Source organism: Aedes aegypti, chromosome 3, assembly GCF_002204515.2.
Source record: "Aedes aegypti strain LVP_AGWG chromosome 3, AaegL5.0 Primary Assembly, whole genome shotgun sequence".
In the NCBI taxonomy this organism is placed as follows: Eukaryota; Metazoa; Arthropoda; class Insecta; order Diptera; family Culicidae; genus Aedes; species Aedes aegypti.
In genome coordinates, this window is record NC_035109.1 from 131,806,064 (window position 1) to 131,829,855 (window position 23,792).

Below are 23,792 nucleotides of genomic sequence, written 5' to 3' on the forward strand. Positions count from 1 at the left end.
GAACCAGTCTAAGAAAGGTGGTTGTGAGGAATATTATGAAGGAACTAACAAACATACTTCTACTGATACTATTGAAGCATGGCAAATTTCAAGTAACCTGCCAGATTTTGTTTTTAATTTAGATATTCCTGAAAAGCCTGATCGTATTCTTGAAAGAAATTGAAAAAAAAAAAACATTTAAAATCTTTGGACTTATTTTAGAACGAATATTCGAAACTATTTTTGAAAGGATCTTGTGATAAGTTCCTGGAAAATTTCAGGTTTTTATTTTCACAAGAAAAATAAAATAGTCAACTTATCAGCTTATCATTATTTATTCATCATAACCAAACAATTTTAAATTTGAAAATTGTGGGAACGTTTTTCAATTAAACATTTTGTAAAAAGACTCTTCACGTTCTATGGCTCTCTATGATTTTTTTTGTTCCTTACTTTATATATTTTTCAGAAAGCTTTTTTTTAAAAACTTTACAAATAATAAATAAAATTTTATTCAAGATATATCTGCAGATCATTGTTATTATTTTTTAGGGACTGTTTTTGGAATTCTTCAGATTCTCATCCAATTGTACATTGTTCAGTAGTTTTCCCAAATAATCCCAAATTATTCCTGAAAGATTTTTTTAGAAACTGTTTCAGATCCCTTTATATGTTTTTTCCAGAAAATGATTGAGGACTTTCACAAAAAAAAAACCTCCCGAGATTTCATTTTTGACTAGTTGACCCGGCTAACGTTGTATTGCCACCCAGTAGACCGTTTTATTATTCATAATTATCTCAAAATCTCTATAATATCTATTTCTCCAGGGATTATGGTTCAAATATCAAGGGATTTCCTCAGGAAGAACTTTCAATCACAACCGTATTTTCTAGACCAGTTCCGATAGAGCTTCATTCTTTTCTTTACTCCAGGGATTTCTCTAGATAGTTCTTCCAGTGACTCCTCCAGAAAAAAAAATCCAAATATCATTCTAGGATTTCTCCATAAATTTGGCATTACGTCCAAGAGTTATTTAAGGGATTTTTCCAGAAAAAAGACAGAGATTTTTCCTAAAAATTCTTTACAGTAATTCTTGCAGAAATTTGCCAGGACTTTTCTCCATGGATTTCTCTGAAAATGACTCTAGATATGCCTCGAAGAATTCAGGAATTTATCCAGAGATTACTTCAGAAACCCCTTTTTATGGTTCCTCCAGAAGTTGTTCTAGGGATATTTTTTCAGGAATTCCTCCAGAGTTCTTGCAAAAACTAAGGCAAGAATTTCTCCAGGGATTTTTCCAGAGATTTTTCCAGAGATTTAACCAGTGATTCCTCCAAGAATACTTCCAGAATTTCCTCCATAAAATCCTGCAAGGGTTTCCTCACCAGAGTAACACACATGTTGTAATTGAGGCAGAATAACTCTTAGGCGGCATCCACAAATTACGTAACGCTCTAGGGGGAGGGGGGGAGTAGGCTAAAGCGTTACGACTCATACAAAAATTTAAAAAACTTCATACAAAAAGCGTTACGAAGGGGGGGGGAGGTGGTCAAAAATTTCCAAATTTAGCGTTACGTAATAAATGGACGCCGCCTTATATGATCAGATCTGGTCATATAAGAGTTATTCTGCCTCAATTATAACATTTGTGCTACTAGGGAATATTTTCTCTAGGTTCCTCTTGGAATTACGTTAGCTTTTGACATTATTCATAGACAATTGAAATTTATTTTAAATGAAGCGTTCCAAGAAAACTCGCGTTTAGAGTTTTTGGAAGGAGTAATTGTTCTATGCAGAAAAAAACTCCAATCATTCATCAATAACAGCATATAGACCCATCACTTTGTTGAATTGTGACTAGAAGTTATTAGCTCGAATTTTAAAGTTACGTACGTTTGGAAAAAATAATGATAAATAATCACATCCTAAATGAAAATCAAAAATGCTAAAAATCAGATAAGAATATTTTTGAGGCAATTTTAGGAATTAAAGACAAAATATCTGAAATTAACTGTAAACTCAAGGTAGGAAAGCTGATTTCATTCGACTTAGATCACGCTTTTGATCGGGTCGATCAAAATTACTTGCTCAGTATTATGAGAGAAATTCGGTTCAACAATGACTTGATCGCAATACTGGAGAAAATCATGCAAAATTCACGATCTAAAATTCTTGTAAATGGACATCTATCCCAAAATGTTCCCATCGAACGATCCATACGCCAGGGCGACCCTCCGAGCATGCATTTATTTGTAATATATCTGCATCCGTTAATAGAAAAGTTATGTTCAATCTGTGAAAACCGGTTGGAACTGGTTGTTGCTTACGCAGACGACATTTCCGTTATTAGGGGGAGATCCCCCAGTACCGGACACTTAAGCCACTAAATTCATAATTCGAAAAATATTGATTTTATGGGCTCGTGTTACCCATTTATGATAAATATTATCATTTTTATAGTGTACAAAAATAAATTTGAAAATATAAATATGAATTTTGACATTGCTTTTTGATGATGTATTTTAGTACCAAATTGATCGATCTTCAAAGGTGGCACCCAATACCGGACACGATCTGGAAATGCCTCGAATTCTTTAAATTTGAACATCATTGAATGTGTACACTATAGGAATAGTTTATAATTATCAATTCAATGCATTTGCAATATTTACAAGAATAATTTGAGTTTTTCTTAGTTTACAGGATGCCTATCAAAAACCTCTTTCATATATGATGAAAAAAAGCACATTTTTCGATGTTGTTATGAATTTTCATTCTTCTTAATTTTATTGCAAGTTTGATACCATGATCGACGGTACCCATGAAAAATGAAAGTATTTTGAGACACTGATGCAATAATTACAAAGATATCATATAACACATCAAGCTGTCCGAAACTGAGGGACAGGAGGTGCTTAACCAAAATTGTAATTTGTCCATATTTAGTTCAATTATGTTACAAAATACATTCATACTATCAAATTAAGATTATGTTCGATCATGCTTGCGGGATCCAAAGTATTTTTTCATATTCAAAATAATTACTAAATAGGCTCAAAATTAAAGGAATACGTCAATTTTTTAAAGATTTTCAAACTTTTTTACTTTTTAAAAAAGGCATGCATGTTTCAAGGATGTGTTATTCTACGCAAACATTAGTCTACATAATAGCTTTTTTTTCTACTAATACACCATCTTGATTGGACCATGATTTCTCAATGTTTCGACTTTGTCCGGTATTGGGTGCTGTCCGGCACTGGGGGATCTCCCCCTATAGTTGATGATCATAAAATTGGAGTAGTGAGAAAAGCTTCAGGAGCAGTTTTAAATTTGCAAAAACGATAGCTCTCAACATTGGATCGATAAATGATCGGTCCAATATGTATGAAACGTTGAATATACACGATTCTGTAAAAATCTTAGGCATAACTTAAGATAAGAGGGCAATTGACCACAACTGGACTGAAATTATTCGAAGTACATCACGACTAATGTGGCTGTACAAAATTAGACTTCTTTCTTTGCACCAAAAGATTATTCTCTTAAACACATTTATAACATCTAAACTGTGGTTTGCAGCATCAATATTAAGTATTCCAAATGCCATATTAGCTAGGATAACGTCGCAAATGGGATATTTGGGGCAGGTATCCTACAAGGATAGCGATGGATCAACTGTCATTTCCCTTTGACAAAGGGGGCTTAAATCTTCAATTGCCGATGCACAAATGCAAGGCCCTTTTAATAAATCGATTTTTGCGATGCAAGCAAAATTTACCTTTCGCAAATTCATTTGAAGAGCTTATGAGCAACCCACCCCTTATTCAAGGAATTCCGGCTCTATACCCTTGTCTCAAAGTAATTGCTAAAGAAGTGCCTTATCTTCCGGAGCACATTATTGAACATCTATCAGCAATTGAGCTACATAAATATTATAAATCTAAGTTAAGTACACCGAAGGTAATAATAGAACATTCCACTGTATCCTGGAGCAAGATTTGGAGTAACATAAGGAATAAATCTTTATCACCAGATGAAAAATCATGCTATTACTTGCTAGTAAATGGTAAAATACCTCACGCTACTTTGCTTTATCGGCAACATAGGTTACATAGTCCGATGTGTCAAATCTGTTGAGGTGCAAATGAAGATTTCGAGCATAAATTTTCAGTTTGCATTCGTGTTAGACATCTGTGGAATCATATTCTTCCAAAATTATAAATAATTACAGGCAGAAGGCATAAATTCAGAGATTTTTCCTTACCAGAACTAAAAAATATTGAAGCGAGTGCAAAGCGCAAAGCTCTTAAGTTATTCATAGTATATGTGAAGTTTATTATAGAAGAAAATGTAAATCTTACTACAGAAGCACTAGATTTTGTTTTAGATTATAAGTTGTTGTTGTAAATTATGTTCTTAATAAATGTGTTAATAAAAAAAAATCGATACCATCGCATATGTATGGCAATGGTAGTAGTGTCGTTCAAATAATTGTTTTTGCTCAACACCACTCATTTTTTTAGATCAAACTCTGAGTGTCCTCCTACAAGTTGAGTACATTTGGATTCAAACTCAGACTGTACAAGCCCTTTAAAATTTGTTTGGAAATTACTTTGGAAAATGAAAGCAATTCATTAAATCGGTCATTGTGTTTATTCATTTACACTTGATGATTAGAGCTACGCTAATATTGTTATAGATAGGTTCGTCAGCTATAACTTTGTCGAGGACCATATACAAATCGGACATCTTAGTAATTAGTTATTGATTTATACCCAATCGGAAATTGTTCAACAGCGCTCATTTATCTTTTGTCTGGTTCTATAGGTTTGTGCTTTTGAAAATTCAAGGTTTGGTTTGGATGTGTCTTCATCTTGAATTGGATTGCTTATTATGTAAATGGTAAAGAGCTCATACCGTTTAAATCTAATTTTTCAATAATTGATGGCATACGTGTTGTAGTTATTACTGAAATCATGATCAAAACTGAAAGATATCTATCTATAACTATTTCTTTTACATAAATTATGCCTGGATATGGTGAAGTTGCTGCCATGATTCACAAGCGCATAAAACTTTTTTTTTGCGTAATTTGAAACCCATGTTTTTTTTATGCCTTGAGTGTTTCTGTTACAAATAACTCTTTATTTGTCAGCGATATTTGAAATGCAAACTCTTTTGTTTGATGGTGGTGTTTAACATTTTGCAGGAATTGAGGTTTAGTAACAAAGTTCCACTTTTAAACTTCTGAATATTAAAGTTTCATTTTTGAAGCTTTTGATATACTGGAAAGGTTATTGTGGGTATTCAGGAAGGGTTCTTACGATAATTCAAGAAGTAAGCTTATAAGCGTTCTAGAAGGTTTTTGATAAGAATCCAGGAAATATTTTAATAAAGATTCTAAAAAGCTTCTGATGAGATCCTTGAAAAGTTTCTGATGAGTTTTCTAAAAAGTTCTGACAAGAATTTTGGAAAGTTTTTGTTAAAAAAAAAATCAGTATTTCTGGAGAAAACACTGGATAGTTTCAGATAATCTTGGAAGAATTGTGATGAGAATCCTGATTTTCGATTGGATTTCTGCAATGTTTCTGATTACAATTCTGGATATTTTGAATGAGAAATATGGTACGATTAAATTATTATTAGATTAGATGATCCTAAAAGGATAATTATAAAAATCCAGGAAAGATTCTGGTGATAATCCTGAGACGGTTCTGAAAAAAATCCAAAAGGAATTCTGATGAGAAACCAAAGGTTTCATCACATTACTGTAAAATAAGAATTCTGGAAGAACTCTGATGCGAATGCTTATAGAATACTGGAATGGTTCTGGTAACAATCCTGATGAGTATATCAAAAGAAGTCTGGTAGAAATCCTGGAATATAGCTACTAAACATTCTGGAAGAGTTCTGATAAGAATCTTGAAACGATACTCATGAGCATTCTAGAGCGATTCTGATTAACATTTTTGATGAGAATCAGGAATCTGATGACAAATGTAAAATGATTTAAATGAGAATCTAAGGAAGATTCCAACATGAATCCTGTGAAGATTTCGATAAACATCCTGAGAAGATTCTGATGAAAATCCTAAGAGGGTTCTGATGAGAACCCTGAGAGAATCCTGATGAGATTCCTAAAAGGAACTCATCAGAAACTTTCTAGGATTCTCACCAGCTTCCTACCAAAATTTATGAAGATAAGCAAATAAATGCTTAAAACGTTGGCTTTAATCAAAACGATTGTTTAATTAAGAAGCCCGTGGACCAAAATTACGCTAAAAAATCCGAAGTCTAGACGGTCCATATTCCATGAAATCATCGTTTAATTGGTTTATTTGTAAAATAAAAAAAAACTTTAATTTTCCAACATTCATTGTACGAATAATTCATACCCCAAGTCTGATAGACTTCCTATAAGAGCTGGAGGAAGGCACAAATTGTTGCACAATATTTTCTCAGGGGATGACCCATTTTGGATAAAGACGTTTGGCATAATGGACGTTTCGCATAAAGCAGTTTAATACAAGAACAGGTAGCATTTTAAAGAAGGCATATATTTCTCATTATGCCAAATGACCATTATGCCAAACGTCTGTATGCGAAACGTCCTTATGCGAAACGTCTTTATGCGAAATGTCCCACCCCCATTTTCTCATGTGACCTACCTGAGTTACCTCAGGGATATCAAAATTCTTTGTTTGTTAATGACACTGGCCTCTCCGCCAAAGAACGAAGCCTGCGTGTCGTATGTGATAGATTGCAAAAAAGTTTGGATATTTTTCTTCATAGAGTAAGGTGGGGCAAAAGTTCGACCTTAGTGGTATAATCAAAGTTTCCAGGAAAACAATAGCAGTTAAAACAAAACAAATACCATACAGTGAACCTTCAACATATTGGCTATAATTTTGCTGAACAAACTTGTGTCAAAATATTTACTCATTTTTAGTTAAAACAGTTTCTAAATTGATTGTCTTATTCGAACTTTTGCCCCACCGATGGGGCAAGAGTTCGAATCTAGTGTGGGGCAAAAGTTCGCTGGCTAAAACACAAAATATCGATCCTTTTATGACAAGCATACCTTAAGGGGCGATCCATTAATTACGTAAGACAATTTTCGGGGTTTTTCGAACCCCCCCTCCCCCCATGGTAAGATTTTTTGTATGAAAATTAAAAATAAATTGTATGGCGCGTAAGAAATCTCAAACCCCCCCTCCCCCCATAAACCCTTACATAATTAATGGACAGCCCCTAAGTTCAACGAAAAATACACACTAAATTATCATCAAAAAATTGCCCAAAACCGAGTTAATCGTAATATTCTCAAAAATAGCAGTTTTTTCGCAAAACTAAGTAGAAATGTAAAATTTTGGTGACAATTTTCACACGATCAGACAAATTTAACTAAATTTGAAGATAATATGTGGATTTTAGGCAATTTGCAAATTTTTCCGTGATTTTATACATGGGTCGAACTTTTGCCCCACTATGGGCCAAAAATTATTTTCAAGCATTTATGCAAAAACTAATACACCTCAAAGCAACCCTATGATAGGCCTAGAAACGCCCTTACATAAAATATTCAAAAAGATTTTATCTTGAATTGGTTCCATGCAACGAAAGTTTGACCAAAAATTACAATATTCACGTCGAAAAACAACAAATAGCCATAAGTTTTCCAAATCTCAATCGATTTTTATGATTTTGGAGTAAAAGTCTCTTACTTGAATAGCATTCGAACCACCATGACATTTATTAGATTTGTTTTGAATTGAGCTAGAAATCTTAAAAATAAACTTTTACCCCACTCGAACTTTTGCCCCACTGTACTCTACTTGAAAAAGAAGATATTTCCTAATGCTTCCAAAATCAACTTATAATATTCCCATATAAACCAAAAGCTTAATTCAAGTAGACATGTTATCAAAAATCACATTTTGCGCATTCCAGCCATGTGTAACAAATAAATAAAAACGTATTATTGATTCATTAACAGAGAACTGAATCTTTGTTTCAAGAACAAGTTTTTGATCTTCAAACTAATTTTGATTTGGACATGTTGAAGCTGTTTTACTGGCATATAATTGAAGAATAACAGTGATTCTTATTGATGATATTGCTGTTCTTTTTCAGACAGTCGTTTGTATTAGCATTGTTTGGTAATAGAATTTGTATGAGGGAAACAAATGATGTATTTTCCAACGAGTTTATAGCTTCCGGTTGTATACATTTAACTTCCCCTTCAGCTAGCTTAAGACATTACGTATTCTTCTGAATATAGACCTCCTGAAGACACACACTGGTTTTACTAATGGCTTTTCCTCTTCTCCGATTTCACTTCAACCGTTTGCTCTCTAAAATGTACATCCCACGCTCTTTACAACGAAAGGGTTTTTTGTCTTCGTCTTCATTAAATTGACAGAGTATACGTACCACCATTATACTGAACACCGGGTCTGAACCTGATATGGATAAAGAAAGCTGTTGACTTTCTGGAATGGTGGTATCTTTACTTTGTGGTTTTATTTTAAACATCTTCATTTCTCTCTCCCTAATAAAAGTCAGCTTGTTGTTGTATCAAACAATTTTTTTTTTACTTACGCACATAGGAGTTCGTGATTTCTTGTGAGTTGCCATCTACACATTATAGCACTTTGTGTTCAAACCGGGTGTCAGACCACAAATAACTTAACGGTGTTTGTCCTTATGGGAAAGTGAGACAAATTACCTCAACGGAGTAGTAAGGCTCAGTGCATAAATTGATTCATTTTTTTTTTAATATTCCAACTAGCTTACCCGACGTGGCTAGCCACGTTCCAACAAAATTTTAAAGCGAAAAGCTACGTATAATCTTTTAAATCGCATGATATTGATAACCTCAAAATCGCCTTAACCCTCTAATACCCAAATTTTTGTTTTCGATCCAAATATTATTTTTCGTTATCTAAAATCATTCTAAACACAGTTTGGGCAATAATTTATTTTTCTTTGCAAATTAATGAATTTTGGTTTTTGATTTTTATTATTTTTATTTTTGAACATCCCTATTCTGGTTACTGATTTTTGACAATAATAAAAATTTATGTTTTTACTATACTTTTGAAAATATGATTTTTTTAATTTTGTTGTGCAACATTTTTTATTTTCCGTGAAACTAACGAAAAAACAGATTTGAAATCATTTCAATACCATCAGGCTCTTCTTCTGTGATAGGTTGATCGTAGAAAAATGTAAAAGGTACGATTTTTTATAATACACGTTAAATGAATCCCAGGCATTTGTAGGTTATATAAGAATGCATTTTTTCAAACAATTTTCAATAATACAAAAAAGTTTAAAAAATCATAAAAAACTTTTCTTATATGCGTGTTATGAGTCAAGGTTTAAGCCAAAAATAAAATCATTTTAATTTCCGAGCTACGAAAAAATACACAAAATTCCAAAGTGTACCCCGTCTAAAGGCGGGGTTGGGTATTAGAGGGTTAATTTACGCTCAGGCAATACTCCATCGAGCACGTGGATACTGTTGTAGTGTTCTAATATGAAATAAGTAAAGCCATTTATCGATCAACGCTCCGTCATCGTAATCATCGTCATCATCGAAACTTCAAAAGCAGTTTTTCTGTTAAAAACTAAAAGTTATTCGATGAAAATGTGTTCACTGTGTTTCGGTTGGAGAATAGACTACAGTGAACACATTTTTATGTAAATTTTCTTAATTTGAACGAAAAAACTGCTTTTGAAAATTCTGAAATCAATGACGGATCCTGCCCCCTTATGCTGTTGTAGTGTTTCTTATGTTGTGAAATATTTCAAAAGTTCCAGAAGATTCTATGAATTAGAGAGCAAAATCGTACCAAAAAATCTAACATATCCTCCCAAATATAGTGTAGTGTAGTATTCATTGTAATTTTTCCAAATCACAGTTGTGAAAAGACCATCAACTCAGAGAAATACCGAGTCATGGTATAGGAATGTTTTAAGGGATCATCATAGTAAGCATAACATTTTGTTTTAAGTATGTATCCGTGTGTCGATATCGTGTCATTGAGCATCGACTCTTGGAGGTTTCACTGTAAATTAATAAAACTCTAATATTTCATGCACATTCATCTCATTCATGTTTATCTTGCTTTTACATATGTCGAACTCGTTTTTGAACCTAAGATAGAACTGGAGAAACCCGTTTCACATTTTCAACTTACACCCGATTCAAGTTCGATCGAATTGCAACATGTATGAAGTTGATTTGTTCACGTTTTGATCACAAACCGAATTCCGAAACAGACGACAATGATGAAATGTTCGAGAATATTCTACGAATTGGAATGAACAAAGTTCCAGAAAACTCCAGAATATTCTGTCAATGAACTATTGTAGTGCTCCACAATTTGCAATTGCAATGTTCTGATATTAAAATCGACCGTTGTAGTGCTCTTAAATTGCTGTTGTAGTGCTCATCGATGAAATATTTCAGAGCGTTACTGACAGACAGACAACTCTGGGATTTTATATATATGATAATATGGAATGGCAAGCAACGCTGAGACATATATGTTCAGAATTACTACTACATGACAAATAAATTTGGTTTCCAAGTGGACGATGTTTCCTCATATTCTGTCTTTCAGCATTTCTCTATTCTATTTCCTTACACCTGATACATTGGCAATCTAATAAACATATTTTAGCTCAAATCACTGAGAAAATTTCGGAGAGTTAACATAAGAGCACACTATGGAATGTAATAATTATAATTAAACCAACAATAAATCACTCTCCTCTAACATGAATATATCTGCCATTCGCTGGTAATCCCACTGCGGCAGCACGATGGGCCACCATGCGTTCATGCGTTGAGACAGATACTGAATAGCTATCATGCCTGAAAACCAAGTCTGTTCGAATGTAGTGCCACACATCACATTTATGCAAATAATATTTCACTTTTGCTTTGCCAGGAAGTCACCCAAGAGATGCGAGAAACAATTTATGATACCATAGCTTTGCTAAATGCTCGTGTGTGGAATGCTCTGGAATGTGGGTATAGAATCCAGTATACGTGTGCATTCCAAGATTTGTGAATAGATGTGCGTCTGAGGTAAGTGTTGGCATGAATTAGCATCATGTAGTATATTTGCATTGTCAAATGCGGTGTTAAGAAAACTGAAAGTAGGACACTAACGATTGATACTGGTTGAGTAAGATTTTTACGTTATTATGGTTTATACTGGTCCATGTTACTTTCAAATATTTTTTAGACTAAAAGGAACAAGGTTTCCAAAGAGTAATGTGTGCTCTTTTGATTTTTTTCTGCGTGTTTTTTTCGGGTGGGTGACGTAATTAAGATCAATCTTGCCCGGATTGCGTTGTACGAGTGCGAAAATCAATCCAGGATGGATTATCAATTAAAAAAATTGGAGAAATTTAATTGATTTTGTGTTTATGTTTAAATTAAGTCAAAATTAATTAGTTGTACCTAGTTTAATTGAAATTTATTCTAAATTCAATAGAAACCAATTCGAGCTTCGGTAATTCAACCATCTTTCTTTAACACAGAACGTTTTCCACTCACAAATCTCGACCATCACACTCGAGTGTTTCCCATTCCATGCACCGCATTCTACACCACAGCATCCAATTTGCATCCGAATGCATTTGCAATGCATTGCTACACAAATGCCATCCACAAAGGCAAACCAAAGGAGGCACCGCCATGACACCGATCCGAGCAGCAAATCATAACAAAATTGAATCACATTGAGTTATAAATATGTACCGTTTCTATAATTCATTTGCTATTTTATTTTGTGTAAAAAAATATGAAAACCATGAAAATTTATATTTTAGTATTGCCTTGTGCCATTATAAATACCTGCCTAAAGTAGCATTATTTTTAATTTTGTTTTTTTTAGTAGCACTAGCTTCACGGTGTAGGCAAAAAAACAAATCAAAATTGACAACTACCGAAAAGCTAAACATTACATATAATTTGCAATTGGATTAGATGGACAAATTGATGTGAAGATTTGCGAAAAAGTTACACGTCTTCTCAGTGAGAATCGAACTCACGACTCCCCGATCTCTAGTTGGGGCGCGTTAACCACTACGCCATGAGAGGACTCATGAACGCAGAAGTTAACCTGAATTCGATTTCAGCTCAATAATCACGTGGTCCTCTTTCGCAAAGTGCACCTCTTTCGGAAGAATTAGATGCCCATCCAAACACAACGCTTTCTATATATATCCAATGCCTAGCCCGAGAGCGCATTGTTTTGAGGTATAGGAATAGCACACTACACTAGCCAGCAACTGCGCTGGCTGAGGTTTCTATTGTGTGGGCTTCCAATGGGTCGCGACGTTCTCAAACGACCGGTTACGGAACATGAGTCCGTTGCTCGATAAATACTTGTTTTAATTATGAATCGTGGTTTACGGCCAACCAGCCGAGTGGAAGTTTAACAACTACCGAAAAGCTAAACATTACATATAATTTGCAATTGGATTAGATGGACAAATTGATGTGAAGATTTGCGAAAAAGTTACACGTCTTCTCAGTGAGAATCGAACTCACGACTCCCCGATCTCTAGTTGGGGCGCGTTAACCACTACGCCATGAGAGGACTCATGAACGCAGAAGTTAACCTGAATTCGATTTCAGCTCAATAATCACGTGGTCCTCTTTCGCAAAGTGCACCTCTTTCGGAAGAATTAGATGCCCATCCAAACACAACGCTTTCTATATATATCCAATGCCTAGCCCGAGAGCGCATTGTTTTTAGGTATAGGAATAGCACACTACACTAGCCAGCAACTGCGCTGGCTGAGGTTTCTATTGTGTGGGCTTCCAATGGGTCGCGACGTTCTCAAACGACCGGTTACGGAACATGAGTCCGTTGCTCGATAAATACTTGTTTTAATTATGAATCGTGGTTTACGGCCAACCAGCCGAGTGGAAGTTTAACAACTACCGAAAAGCTAAACATTACATATAATTTGCAATTGGATTAGATGGACAAATTGATGTGAAGATTTGCGAAAAAGTTACACGTCTTCTCAGTGAGAATCGAACTCACGACTCCCCGATCTCTAGTTGGGGCGCGTTAACCACTACGCCATGAGAGGACTCATGAACGCAGAAGTTAACCTGAATTCGATTTCAGCTCAATAATCACGTGGTCCTCTTTCGCAAAGTGCACCTCTTTCGGAAGAATTAGATGCCCATCCAAACACAACGCTTTCTATATATATCCAATGCCTAGCCCGAGAGCGCATTGTTTTTAGGTATAGGAATAGCACACTACACTAGCCAGCAACTGCGCTGGCTGAGGTTTCTATTGTGTGGGCTTCCAATGGGTCGCGACGTTCTCAAACGACCGGTTACGGAACATGGGTCCGTTGCTCGATAAATACTTGTTTTAATTATGAATCGTGGTTTACGGCCAACCAGCCGAGTGGAAGTTTAACAACTACCGAAAAGCTAAACATTACATATAATTTGCAATTGGATTAGATGGACAAATTGATGTGAAGATTTGCGAAAAAGTTACACGTCTTCTCAGTGAGAATCGAACTCACGACTCCCCGATCTCTAGTTGGGGCGCGTTAACCACTACGCCATGAGAGGACTCATGAACGCAGAAGTTAACCTGAATTCGATTTCAGCTCAATAATCACGTGGTCCTCTTTCGCAAAGTGCACCTCTTTCGGAAGAATTAGATGCCCATCCAAACACAACGCTTTCTATATATATCCAATGCCTAGCCCGAGAGCGCATTGTTTTTAGGTATAGGAATAGCACACTACACTAGCCAGCAACTGCGCTGGCTGAGGTTTCTATTGTGTGGGCTTCCAATGGGTCGCGACGTTCTCAAACGACCGGTTACGGAACATGAGTCCGTTGCTCGATAAATACTTGTTTTAATTATGAATCGTGGTTTACGGCCAACCAGCCGAGTGGAAGTTTAACAACTACCGAAAAGCTAAACATTACATATAATTTGCAATTGGATTAGATGGACAAATTGATGTGAAGATTTGCGAAAAAGTTACACGTCTTCTCAGTGAGAATCGAACTCACGACTCCCCGATCTCTAGTTGGGGCGCGTTAATCACTACGCCATGAGAGGACTCATGAACGCAGAAGTTAACCTGAATTCGATTTCAGCTCAATAATCACGTGGTCCTCTTTCGCAAAGTGCACCTCTTTCGGAAGAATTAGATGCCCATCCAAACACAACGCTTTCTATATATATCCAATGCCTAGCCCGAGAGCGCATTGTTTTTAGGTATAGGAATAGCACACTACACTAGCCAGCAACTGCGCTGGCTGAGGTTTCTATTGTGTGGGCTTCCAATGGGTCGCGACGTTCTCAAACGACCGGTTACGGAACATGAGTCCGTTGCTCGATAAATACGTCGCGAGAACGTCGCGACCCATTGGAAGCCCACACAATAGAAACCTCAGCCAGCGCAGTTGCTGGCTAGTGTAGTGTGCTATTCCTATACCTAAAAACAATGCGCTCTCGGGCTAGGCATTGGATATATATAGAAAGCGTTGTGTTTGGATGGGCATCTAATTCTTCCGAAAGAGGTGCACTTTGCGAAAGAGGACCACGTGATTATTGAGCTGAAATCGAATTCAGGTTAACTTCTGCGTTCATGAGTCCTCTCATGGCGTAGTGGTTAACGCGCCCCAACTAGAGATCGGGGAGTCGTGAGTTCGATTCTCACTGAGAAGACGTGTAACTTTTTCGCAAATCTTCACATCAATTTGTCCATCTAATCCAATTGCAAATTATATGTAATGTTTAGCTTTTCGGTAGTTGTTAAACTTCCACTCGGCTGGTTGGCCGTAAACCACGATTCATAATTAAAACAAGTATTTATCGAGCAACGGACTCATGTTCCGTAACCGGTCGTTTGAGAACGTCGCGACCCATTGGAAGCCCACACAATAGAAACCTCAGCCAGCGCAGTTGCTGGCTAGTGTAGTGTGCTATTCCTATACCTAAAAACAATGCGCTCTCGGGCTAGGCATTGGATATATATAGAAAGCGTTGTGTTTGGATGGGCATCTAATTCTTCCGAAAGAGGTGCACTTTGCGAAAGAGGACCACGTGATTATTGAGCTGAAATCGAATTCAGGTTAACTTCTGCGTTCATGAGTCCTCTCATGGCGTAGTGGTTAACGCGCCCCAACTAGAGATCGGGGAGTCGTGAGTTCGATTCTCACTGAGAAGACGTGTAACTTTTTCGCAAATCTTCACATCAATTTGTCCATCTAATCCAATTGCAAATTATATGTAATGTTTAGCTTTTCGGTAGTTGTTAAACTTCCACTCGGCTGGTTGGCCGTAAACCACGATTCATAATTAAAACAAGTAAATCAAAATTGTATTTTTACAAAACTTTTATATTTTTATCTTTAAAGAATGGATCAAAGCTTTCGATGCATGAAAACAAACTCTTAATTCTTCCATTATCTTGTTTGGTTAAAAATAGTTTCTCTAAGTAATGCTACTAAAGGCACGATAGGTCTATTATAGGTTCAAGAAAGCTTTAGTATTAATCGAAACTATTACAAGCCAATAAATATTTTACAATGATTTATAGCAAAATAGCCATGAAATGCCACAAGTGCGACTAAAGGGGACTGTCTACTAAGGGTACATGGACCTTAATTGTGTCACCTTCCATTCCTTTCTAGTCATTGTTTACCTCAAGTGGTATTAGGTGGCAATTTTGATGTGCTGTATAGCAAAATTCTAATTATTTTAACATCATCCTGTATCTAATTAAAAATAATGCCGTTGTTAAAAAATAATCGTCACAGTTATGTTAAGTACAGCTAGTCGGGGAAAGGGTTACATCGCTTCTTCAATGCTGAGACAAGAATGCAGCAGACATGGAAATTCCTTTTGTTCGACTTCCGCCAGCCAGCAATTCGAAATTGGAACTCGCTTGGGGAATCATTATTCGACTCAGCACATCTAGCTTATGCCATCTAGCCGTGTATTGTGCATTTGAGATTGGATGCATATTTTCTGAAGAATGCAATTAAAGACGATCTGGAGTCAATCTAAAAACAGCATAAGCCCAGAAGCTACACATATGTTAAAAGATGCCACGACTCTGGAATCGATAACAGTACACCAGTGGTCAAGTAAGCACCTATTAATGAGCCTATTACTTATTCTCTACCATTTCAGCCGGTCTCGAAGAGGACTGTGTGGACTTTCAGGGCAACTCGGTGGCACATGGCTTGCTGTATGTGCCCGGACCGGGCGTTTGCAGTCTGTGCGTGTGTTACCACTCGGAACCACTCTGGTGCAAAGCAATCTACTGTGATCCACCCTATGTAAGTATATGCCACGGTAGCCGTACGGTCTACCCTTCCCACAATCGAATGAGATCAATGCCTTTTGACCTACAGCTATTCAATATTTGCATATCAATATAATAATAACAATTATTCGAAAACGTTATTCATCGTCATTTATCTGGAATCAGTGTCAATTAAACGATTGCAACAACTTTGAAACTTGGTCATCATACTGACACAAATAGCATTGCATCGCACATAATTGACAAGCTTTCACAAATATCAATGCCAATGATAATAAGTAAATAAAAGCAAATAACAATTGCTGGTATTGCAACGGTTTCAAAGCAGTTTCACTGGAGAGTGGAAGATAATTATAGACAAATCTAAATTAAATAAACCTAACTGTATACGTTTTCACGGTTTTGGAACAAAAAGTCGAGCAATTAAACGTCCAAATGATAAAAGGTCGAAAATGATTTGAATAATGGAAAATTATCACTTCTTTGAAAAGTCTAAGTCCTTCTTTGTTTTTCTTTTGGTCTTTTGTTCATTCGGCGTTTTGTCTTTCTATCGTTTATCATAGATTCGTATCTGTTACTATATTTACTGCCGCGAGCAAGTTTGTTACCATTGTTCGCTGTAACAACGTAGTCATTCCTTTGTTTTTGTGGTTTTAACACCATTCAGATGTTTATCTTAGTGCTGCTCTCACCTTTCGATTATTTCTTTTTCATTTCTTCAAAAAAAAACCTATTCATATTTACTTTGCATAACTTTACCGAAATATATAATGCAATAATCGTAGCAATAGAAGATTGGAACCATATTTATCTGAAATTATTAATTATTTTATTCGGTATTTGTTTCAATGTTTCAACATTGGATATTATTTGTAACTATACTAGGGGGGGAGCTTCAGAATAATTTTCAAAAAATTACAACATGAGTGGCCCGAAAATTGGTTTGTAGATCATAAGCTTGTTCTTAAGGCAAAGTTTTGATTTTCTGTTAAAAAGTGAATAAAAACACTTTATGTATTTGTAATAATTTGCTTGAATGTCCTCAATGTGAATTTTGAACGTTAATTTCATCTGACCAATTCATTGGACGACTCCCAAAAATATTCGGAGTGTTTTTGCTACATGAACTTTTTTGATCAGAGTAGAAATATTACAGTAATTTAAATAAATGTTTTTGGCTCAAAATGTTTAAAATGTGCTCATATTTCTTCGCTATTACAGTGCATTGATGTAAAAAACTGGATAGGTGCAGTATTTCTACCCAACTTCGACGGGTCCCACATCGTTTCCTGAGATTGGCTTGGGATACAGATCCATATTTATGACGGAATACCTGTGCAGCTTTCACATGTCAATGCAAAAAAAATAGCACACGCTCATACAACGTCACTAGCTTTAGCTAGGTCTTCTGCATGTGCACCGGATAGTGCACTTCCAATTTCTTTTGACAAGGCGAGAGCAAGTGTTTTTTTTTTCAGCATGTTCGTTCTTGTTTTATTCTCCGAAAGCTGGGAAAGGAAAGCAAGTTCCGTCGATTTATCGTTTCGCTCGAATAAACTAGACAATGGATCCAGCGAACGGTGGGATGTACCTAATTGTCTGGGGAAATATTCTGCAAATATTTGCATTGTAGACTAACAGTAAGAAATTTTTCTACCGCGTTGGTGAGAGATGAAAGCCCTGGACAATGAGAATGAAGGTTAATTTCCCTTTATTCATTATTTTATTTCCCGGCGGGCTATCTTTTTATGCAGAGTAGTCAGCGTACTGATAGGCATTGTATTTTCAAAGGAAATTTTGCAATTATATTAAGTTTCAATGATCTTGTACCAGTGACAAGATAATGGTAATTCATTACTTTTATCAAAACCCAGTACGATAATTTTTCATTCTGATATATTAGATGGCATTTATTAAAGAAAACTAATTGAAATTTTCCTACGCGTCTGACAGATGAAAACAAATTATGGTGGCACCTGCTTCCATGATTTCTCCCGGATAATTTTTCATCCCGGTGTCATCTTGCACCAACGCAACGTGTGCATTTCGCCTGAGAAATCTCACCGCCGGTTATGCAAGCAGAGTTGTGCTGCGGTACTCGTCATGCTGCACTTATAAATGTACTTCGTTATCACGAACCGAAAGAACTAACAGTTGGTGCTTTAAAAAATTGGCAGATTTTTTCAAACTAAATAAGGTAGCTGTTTCTGTTAGAACATTTCTAGCAAAACTAATTAAATATGACAGCCTTGATGTAACATACTCCGTATTTTATTAAGAAGTAGCCAATAAAATAATCAGGAACAAGCAATAGTTTGGAAATCGTTTGTAACCGGGACGAGGAATTAAAATAGTAGTTTACGGAACAAGTTGCAGAATGATGATTTTTACAGCACGAGTCGTAAATTTATCCTAAGAGGCTTGCCGAGTAGGATAATTACGACAAGTGCTGTAAAATTCGAGTTCTGCAACGAACAATGCAATAATATACTTTTTGCAATTTCTCATAGTAATAGGCTGTTTTTCATCACGCCAATCTGTCATGAAACGACCTACTTTCCTGCACTGAAGTATGCAGTGCGGGAATAGTCATTACGCAACTGAAACCAGAGCTGTAATGATTCATTACGCAACGCTTTCTCATTACGCAACTGTTTTGAATTGCGTAATGAATCATTACATAACATTTTTTTCAGAAATTTTAAAGTGATGGTGAATGCATTCCGATATAATTTCTGATACCCTTAACTTAAGAAGACTACCTACGAAATTGCAAAAAATGTTGTACGTATCTCGTTGCAGAACTCGATTTTTACAGCACTCGTCGTAATTATCCTACTCGGCAAGCCTCGTACGATTTACGACTCGTGCTGTAAAAATCATCATTCTGCAACTTGTTCCGCAAACTACTATTTCATTGGCCAATGCATGCTAGTTTGTAGTCTTCTGATTCCGTTGCATGTTCATATGGGGCGAGCGACGGAATCAAGATCAATCGTGCCTGGTTTGCGTTGTGCGAGTGCGAAAAGATATTCGTGTTCAGTCGAGCATGGATTGCCAACTCGTGAGCTCGTTTCATGCTTAAGATATCACATTTCTATCGTGACAACGTTACTTTTATGTAATTTTCAAACAAACTTTGAATGGTTCTTCACTACAAGTGACGACATAAACCTTTATTCATGCTTCATACAATTTTAATATATACATGCCTTTCATTTTTCAACATAATAAAAATAACCTTTGAATGTTTTGACAGTATAAATGTCGATGTACTTTTGTAATCTTCTACTAATATATTTTCACCGCAAGGCAAATATGCTAAACTAGTTTTAAGTAAGAGTCGTATTTCTCCTTCTTATCCATGGATCCCATCACCGACCAAAGGAGACTCCCTGATCTGTTTCCTTCCTCACTAATCAATACCCTTCCCGTGGAGATGCAGAGGTATTCTCGGTCTCTAGAAAAATCAATCATTAGACACTAACATTCCTTCCCTTTCCAGCTGACACTGAGAATTTGATCGGCGCCGTTATTGATCAATAATATGAGAGCTGCTGAAATGTGCATTTTGACAGTAAGCGAAAAGTCCCATCCCTTATTAAGTTGGATCAAAGTGGCAATTCGTATCAGTTCCGATCAATCACGGAGTAGCAACCATTGACATGTACAGTCAGTTTATGCTATGCTATGCTATTCTATGCTATGAAAGAAGGACTATAAATATACATTTCTCTGGCTAATGCATACAATAAAGCTGATCAATAAAAACAAAAAAAAACTAGTAGTTTGCAATGAATTACCTTACAATGTAGAATACAAAATATAAATTGGACACTTAAAAAATCTAAAAACACCCAAGGAAACAAATAAGCATTAAAACCAAAACAGCTATCAATGGAAACTGTGAACGTACCCCAAACTTACATACATCGTACTTGAGATTTCTTGTGGAATCAAGCTTTAGACCCTTTAATACATTGATAATGGAAGATTTAAAATAAAAGATAAAATTAGAGATTCAGATGAGTTTAATAAATTCATGTTGAATTAAAAGAAATAGCAATAGTGCATTGGTATTTAAAAACTATACAGATCTCTAACATTTCTGGCAAACCTGGTTTCATAGTGTCTGGACAAATGTGGGGTGCAATTGCTGGAAAAATCTAAATATAAAAAATCCCCTGGTGGTATTACTTGCTTTGTGAAAAATTGAAAATGTTTCTTAATAGATACAAATAAATTAATGATTATGTTTTAATAAGGATTCCAATATGAATAAGCTAAATTGGGAGTCGAAAAAATCAGAATTGATGGAATCCTTGACATATTTTTAAGGTGCAAGAGAAAATGGCCCAAAAGACGAAACTAAAAATGCAGTTTTCTCCTTTTAAAACAACAATTTGATGAAAATAAAAACACACAGCCTTTTTATTTGGCAAATAAAAGAGCTGTGTGTTTTCATTTTCTTCGATTTGTCTATTTAAAAAGAGAAAACAGCTTTTCAGTTTTGATTTTTGTACCATTTATACTTGGGCCTTAAAACGCTAAAATATAATCTAGCCCGGTCTGTCTGAACAACGACCAGTTGTTAGTATGCTCTGACGTGAAGTGTAATACTTATTGTATTTACTTCTAAACTGCACAAGAGAAGTTTTGTTATCTTATTCGATTATTATTTTTATTTATTTATTTGGTATTACATCAATTGGTTTGATAAAACCTCGCCAATTCACTCGGTTCATGGCCGCTTCTCTCCATCCTTGACTGCAACCCACGCTCTCCAGGTCCTGGTGCACCTGGTCAATCCACCTAGCTCGCTGCGCCCCACGCCTTCTTGTTCCGACCGGATTCGTAGCGAACACCATCTTTACAAGGTTGTTGTCCGGCATTCTTGCAACATGCCCTGCCTAGCGTATCCTTCCAACTTTAGCCAACTCACGATACCGTAGAACTGAGCGAGCTCGTGATTTATCCTTCGCCGCCACACGCCGTTCTCCTGCACGCCGCCGAAGATCGTCGTTGACACTCGGCGTTCGAAAACCCCAAGAGCTTGCAAGTCCTCCTCGAGCATAGTCCACGTCTCATGCCCGTAGAGGACTACCGGTTTTATGAGCATTTTGCACATCGTGCATTTGGTGGGAAGGTGAATCTTTCTTGACCGCAGTTTCTTCTGATGATGATGATGATATAGGCTGCCATCTATTGTAGCAAGGTATCCACCGGTAGCAATGGCCTATTCTAACAAAACAATTTGTTCAAGATTGTATGACTATTCGTATTCAATCATACTCCTGTCTGAAGGGCCAAAAACGAATGGCGGACCCGTAAGCAGAGACACTTACGCGAAACCCGCAAGGAAAAAGAATCTCCTTCCAAAAGTAAGTTCACACGAACAGTCGTACAATCAAGCCCTTGCTTGTCAGAAAGACCCAATTGATGGGAAGAAGAGCCCGCCCTTTTTCCACGAAATGTTAGCGATAGGAAGTTGACAGTTTCACTCTTCCTATCCATCTCGCTTCAATCGGGTGCCCTGATGGTCCCACCCAACCCAAAATGCATATAACATTGGAAATATAATCAAATAACACAAGTCATCATGGAAAGATCTCACCGGTTTTTTTTTTATCCTTGTTGTATTTTGAAGCTGGTCGTCGCAACGATGTCGTCGAACTATTTCACCGTTAGCTATAAAGTATCATTTATGCGAAACTGTTCAAAAACCGAGAAAAAAAAAACAAACTTGAATGCTGTCAATAATTCTGCCTGGATATTTCATAATCAATTCTTCCCAAGACTCCTGATTTTTTTTATGATCCCTTCAAAAATTGTATAGTTTTTCGGAAGATCGATGACTAAAGAGACTCTTGAAGGAATATCTACTGGGTTTCCGTTAGTAATTTCTTCAGGAATGGTTTTTTTACGATTTTTTAAGGAATTTCTCAGGTATTTTATTCATGTTTTCTATCTAAAGTTTCTCCACGTACTTGTGGATTTTCCTATTAATTTCGCTAAGGATTTCTGCGATATGTAACAGAAATTCGCAATTCTTTCGAAGATACTTGAGAAAATCTTGCAAGAGGATTTCTCAAGAAATCCTGCTAAAGATTTCTCCAAATTTTATGCAGGAATTCATTCAAATATTCCTCCAGTAAATCTTTTTTTTTTTCTGACGATTTCCTAAGAAATTGTGCCAAGGATTCCCATGGGATTCTCAGGTCAATCCTCCATATATTTTTCACAAGAAATTTCGTCAAGGATTCTCCCATGCGTTTCTTTAGACATCAGGTGCTTCTCTAGATATTTTCCCATAAAAATGTCATGGAATTCCTCCTGAAATTCCTCAATGGAATCTTTTTAGAACTCACTGAGCAATGGTTGCAAACATTATTCAAAGTTTTTTTTTTTTAATTTCTGTTGATTTTTTGTAGATAATTATCCAAGAGACTCTTGTAAAAAATTCAATGATATTTATAGCAATGCCCACAAGAAGATGTTTACAGAGTTCTCCAAGGATTTTTACAGAGAATGGTCCAGATAATCTGTGGTGGATTTCTCTTGATATTATTGTGAGTTTTTTTTTCAGTTTTCTACTCCAGGATTGTTCTTAAGTATATTCTCGATATACTCCTGAGAATTTGTTAAAAAAATTACCAGACCTTCCTACAGAGATTTTCAAAAAAAAATCCAAACATTATTGCAGGGATTCCTTAGAGAAGCCAAGAATCCCCCAATAAATTCCACAAGTATTTCAGGAATTCCTTCTTGAGTTCTTCCTAAAATGTGTACATTTTATAAAAGAATAACTCCATGGTTTCCTTGGAAGATTCCTTTACGGATTTCAAAACGTTTGGAGATTTCTCCAAGGATTTATCTTTAGATTTGTTCAAACATCCCAATTGCGCTTTTGTTAACTTTTTTTCTTTTTCCGATAATTCCAAAAGCAATTCATATTCCTTCAGGAATATCTATCAATTTTTTGCCAATGATTTCTCAAGAGGTTCATCTGAAAGTTTCGCAAGATAAATCTTCAGAGAAATTATGTTCTACCGTTCTCTGCAAGTATTACTCCTGAAGTCCAGATTCTACCACGGTTTTCCAGGATGTTTAAAGATAGTCTTTCTGAAATCCGATCAAAAATTGCTGAAAGTTTTTAGGTGAAGATTTCTGTAGGAATTATTTCCTAACAAAACTACTCAAGGAATCCCTCTGAAATCATCATCCAGAAATTCAATGGAATCCATCTAGCTATTCTTCAAAGGATTCCAACAGATAACTTCCGTCCAGAGATAACTGTTCAAATATATCTTACGAGATCCCAGGCCTTAATCCAATGCAATCAGTTACTAGCTAGTCTTGAAGTTTACAAAGCAATCAGTGATAATACTTAAAAGATTCAGAAGAACCAAGGATATCTATAAGGAATTCTTCGAGAATATTTCCAGGGATGTTTCAAAGCGTTGAG

General features: G+C 35.9%; 1 protein-coding gene across 2 annotated transcripts in view; it reads left to right on the forward strand.

Moving 5' to 3' along the window:
* Positions 1–23,792, forward strand: part of LOC5569942 — a 228,339-nt gene that overhangs the window by 86,646 nt on the left and 117,901 nt on the right. For both annotated transcript variants that reach the window (XM_021848798.1, XM_001658787.2), the window contains exon 3: positions 16,192–16,340. In XM_021848798.1, the coding sequence (XP_021704490.1) occupies positions 16,192–16,340 (149 nt within the window). The remainder of the gene's footprint in view (positions 1–16,191; positions 16,341–23,792) is intronic.